Source organism: Acanthisitta chloris, unplaced genomic scaffold (genome assembly GCF_000695815.1).
Source record: "Acanthisitta chloris isolate BGI_N310 unplaced genomic scaffold, ASM69581v1 scaffold13022, whole genome shotgun sequence".
Classification (NCBI taxonomy): Eukaryota; Metazoa; Chordata; class Aves; order Passeriformes; family Acanthisittidae; genus Acanthisitta; species Acanthisitta chloris.
In genome coordinates, this window is record NW_008659975.1 from 17,274 (window position 1) to 21,205 (window position 3,932).

The 3,932-nt window shown below is 54.6% G+C and overlaps 1 protein-coding gene across 1 annotated transcript in view; it reads right to left on the bottom strand.

Annotated features, from left to right (window-relative positions):
• Positions 1-3,932, bottom strand: part of EFR3B (EFR3 homolog B (S. cerevisiae)) — a gene marked incomplete at its 5' end in the record, with an annotated part of 26,378 nt that overhangs the window by 10,474 nt on the left and 11,972 nt on the right. The window contains 4 exons of the mRNA XM_009069631.1: positions 351-512; positions 932-1,067; positions 2,464-2,542; positions 2,829-2,963. Coding sequence (XP_009067879.1) covers positions 351-512; positions 932-1,067; positions 2,464-2,542; positions 2,829-2,963 — 512 coding nt within the window. The remainder of the gene's footprint in view (positions 1-350; positions 513-931; positions 1,068-2,463; positions 2,543-2,828; positions 2,964-3,932) is intronic.

Below are 3,932 nucleotides of genomic sequence, written 5' to 3' on the forward strand. Positions count from 1 at the left end.
AAGCACTGTGCCTGGATCCCCATCCACAGCAGCTTCACCTTGAGGGTGACTCCAGCTGGGAGGTTCCAACCCCTGTTCCTACCCCTTTCTATACTGGAACTGGTGAATCCCAGACAAGTAGGCTGACTCCTGCCCTCCTTCCCTCCTCTCCTTCCCTCCCTGAGTGCTTCCAGCTCCGGGAACAGCAGGACTGTGCCTGCAGACAGCTGCCGTGCCACGATGACTGAGGCTGCGATGCCACCTGCTGCTGACCCTTGGGGACACACAACGGATACATCTTTCCCATCTCTGTTTTTTTGGGACCAGGACAGCTTAGTCTCATCCCCAAAATTCCCAAGGCATCTCCCCACCTATGGTTTTGATGACAGCCTCCTGGAACATCCTCTCCTCGTGCTCCTTGATGATCTTGGTGCCGACCCCAGCGCTGCAGTCGTAGCTCCCAGTCAGGGCGTAGTCAATGCTGAGCCTCAGCTGCCTCAGCAAGGTGTTGAACACCTCCAGCACTGTGGGGCCTGGGCAGGAGAGAGAAAATGAGGAATTTTCCCCAGAATAATGTGGTTTATCCATTCCATCATCCCCTAAGTAGGTTGGGAGAGAGTTTGGCCAAGCACAGGATGAGCTTTAAGCCTCCCACTGAGAAGACAGGAGGGAAATGTCCTTCCAGGGCATCATCAGCTCAGTATATTCACAGCAAATCCCTAAAAATCCCTTTCCTGAAGGGAATGGTTGGCATTGCATCCAGCCCCCTAGTTCAGGTCACTGCACATGGCCACAAGGATTGAGTTTGGGAGCACTGGAATGGCACAGCACCAATCCACAGCATCCATGGATGCTCCAGAGTGGATTCCCACCACCAGATCCCAACCCCCAAGTGCCTCTTCCCCATTCCCAAGTGCTAAGAGGACGAAGAGGATGGATTTATCCCCTTTACCAACAGATCCAGAGGCTGCAATCACAGCTGCTTCTGAGAGGACCTCCACGATTCCAGCTCGTACTGCGGCCGCGCTCTTGCTGTTGGCATCCAGGTGCCCCAGGAGCTGCTGGATCACCAGGTGGGAATGCTGAGGCTGGAAAGAGAGTGGGAATGGCAGTGTGGGTGCTGCATGCATGGTGACAGCCTGTTTCTGTGAGCCACGTGGCTACCAGGCATGAATTCTGCTGGTACATCCAAGCCAGGCTCCTCCCAAGCTTCTGGATGCAAGATGAGAGGAGGCACCTAGAGGAAGCTTCTTTTAGATAACTGAGTAAAAGTTTGTGAGCAATTTTCGAGGGAAAATATAATCCAAAGAGCTGTCTAGATCTCAGGAAGGGATTTCAGGGGGAAAGGATTTGCTTCCTGCCAGGATTTTCCCAACACAGGGAACCTACTTCCAAAGGGTTATTGTGCCCTTCCACCTCCAAAGTGCTGTGCAGGGATTTAGGCAGTTTATAGGATTAAAAACATGGAATGAGAGCAGGGGGAGGTGATCTGCTTTGCACTGTACGAGTTTTCCAAGCAGAGCACAGCTTGGCTGAGTCCAGAGGGATGAAAAGGGATAACAGGTCTGGGACAGCCTCAGCAGGGTGGGAACACTATGCCCAACAGCCTGCAGGGATCCAGGCAAATGAAGTTTCATTGAGATGCACATTGAAAAATCTCTCAAAAAAAAAAACCCAAACAGCTCCTGAGAGAGTTGGGACTGTCCAGCATAGAGAAGAGAAGCTCCAGGGAGACCTCAGAGCCCCTTCCAGTGCCTCAAGGGGCTCCAGGAGAGATCCAGAGGGACTTGGGCCAATGGATAGAGGGACAGGACACAGGAAATGGCTTCCCACTGCCAGAGGGCAGGGCTGGTGGGATATTGGGAGGGAATTCCTGGTTGTGAGGGTGGTGAGGCACTGGCACAGGTTGTCCAGAGCAGCTGTGGCTGCTCCATCCCTGGGAGTGTTCCAGGCCAGGTTGGATGGGGCTTGGATCAACCTGGGCTGGTGGGAGGTGTCCCTGCCCATGGCAGGAGATGCAACGAGATGGTCCTTAAGGTTCCTTTCCCACCCAAACCATTCCAGGACTCTGTGACACACAGAAAGAAAGGATGAACCTTTTCCCAACACTTTGGGGTTTACTTACACTGAACTTCCATGGCCCTCAGGGAGAAGGGAAGAAGGGCTGAGCATTCCCATATCCCAGCACAGGTATACTGGGCTGCCTGGTGTCCCCAGAACACATTTCACCACAGGCAGCCTCTCCCTCCCTCCCTGCATCCTCAAAACCCCACACAGCCTAGAAAACCAACCCCCCACTGTACACCCCTACCCATTCCCAGCACATCTGGGGACACATCTGGGGACATATCTGGGGACACTTCTGGTGCCCCTGAGCCACTAGGATTCCCACATTGGGATGCAGGAATTCTGTGGTTGCTCTGACTCGGCATCCACACGTGTTCCCAGGCAGTACCACCACCCAGAGTTCCACCAGCTCCTCACCTGGATGGAATACATGATGATCCTGAAGCAGCCAGTGGCAAAGATCTTGGGTTCCCACAGCGAGTGGTTATCCAGGTGGCTGGGGAAGAGGTGGAAAGAGAGGGAAAGGTAACTCTTGGGATAACCTGCAAGGTTTGGGTGGGGGCAACAGGGACATCCAGAAAAAGCAGGGAGCAAACACTGTGGGAGGGCAGGACACAAACTCCTCTCCAGGGTAACTTTTCTCATCTATCCCATGCAGAAGGGAGAGCTCAGCCTGAATCCCAGCCCAGAGCTAAGCAGGGAAATAGCCCATTCCTCCCCACTGGCTGCTTCCCTGTGCCTCAGTTTCCCTTGGACAAAGCGAAGAGGGATGCAGGACTCACATGAGGACAGGTTTGATGGCATTCTTGATGTTGCCATAGGCTGCTCGGCCCAGCAGCTCTCTCAGGCACCTCTCCGCCAGCTCTGCTGGACTCTCCTTCTCCTTCTCCGTGGCTTGGAGCGGGGAAGGGGAGCGGCTGTGGAAGCAGAGGAAGGCCAGGAATGAGTGGCAGGAGCAGAGGGAAGAGGCACAGAGCCAAGGAGAGGGAAAATGAGGTGGCATCTGTCTGCACCCTGTGCGGCACAGCCACCCTGCAGCAGCCACGTGTCCCCATGCCAGGCAGATGGGACAGCTCCAGCCCGGGATAAAGTGCTGCTGGATCAGAGCCAGAGCAGATTGCAGAGGAGGGGGATGTGCCAGGAGGGCCCTGCTGGGAACAGCAGGCTGTGCCAGGCTGCAGGGACAGCCCCCTTGTCCTTGGGATGATCGTGGTGCTCAGGGCAGGAGGGGGAAGGATGTTATCCACGAGGACACGATGTTCTCCCAGGGCTAACACAGCTTCCCAGGGGAGGAAGAGGAAAACAGTCACAGCCTGGCATATGTCACCCTGAAAACACAGAAATCCATCCCTTTTTTCCACACTGGGATTGTTTATTACAGAAGGATTTAGATTGAAAAAGATCTCTAAGATCAAGTGGAACCATTCCCCAGCACTGCCAAGGTCACCACTGACCACGTCCTCAAGTGCCACATCCACACACTGTTAAATCCCTCCAGAGATGGTGACTCCACCCCTGCCCTGGGCAGCTGTGCCAGGGCTGGACAGCCCTTTCCATGAGGAAATAATTCCCAATATCCAACCTAAACCTCCCCTTGTGCAACTTGAGGCTCTTTTCCCTTGTCCTGTCCCTTGTTCCCTGGGAGCAGAGCCTGACCCCACCTGGCTGCACCTTCTGTCAGGGAGTTGCAGAGAGCTGAAGGTCCTCCCTGAGCCTCCTTTTCTCCAGGCTGAGCCCCCACAGCTCCCTCAGCCCCTCCGGCTACTCTAGCCCCTTTCCCTAGCTCCTTTCCCTTCCTGCTAGTTTCCCCTTGATTTACAAGAGAGAGGGAAAGGCATCTGTCCAGCAGCAATTTCCCTGGGCTGATATACCTCTTACCCTTTCAG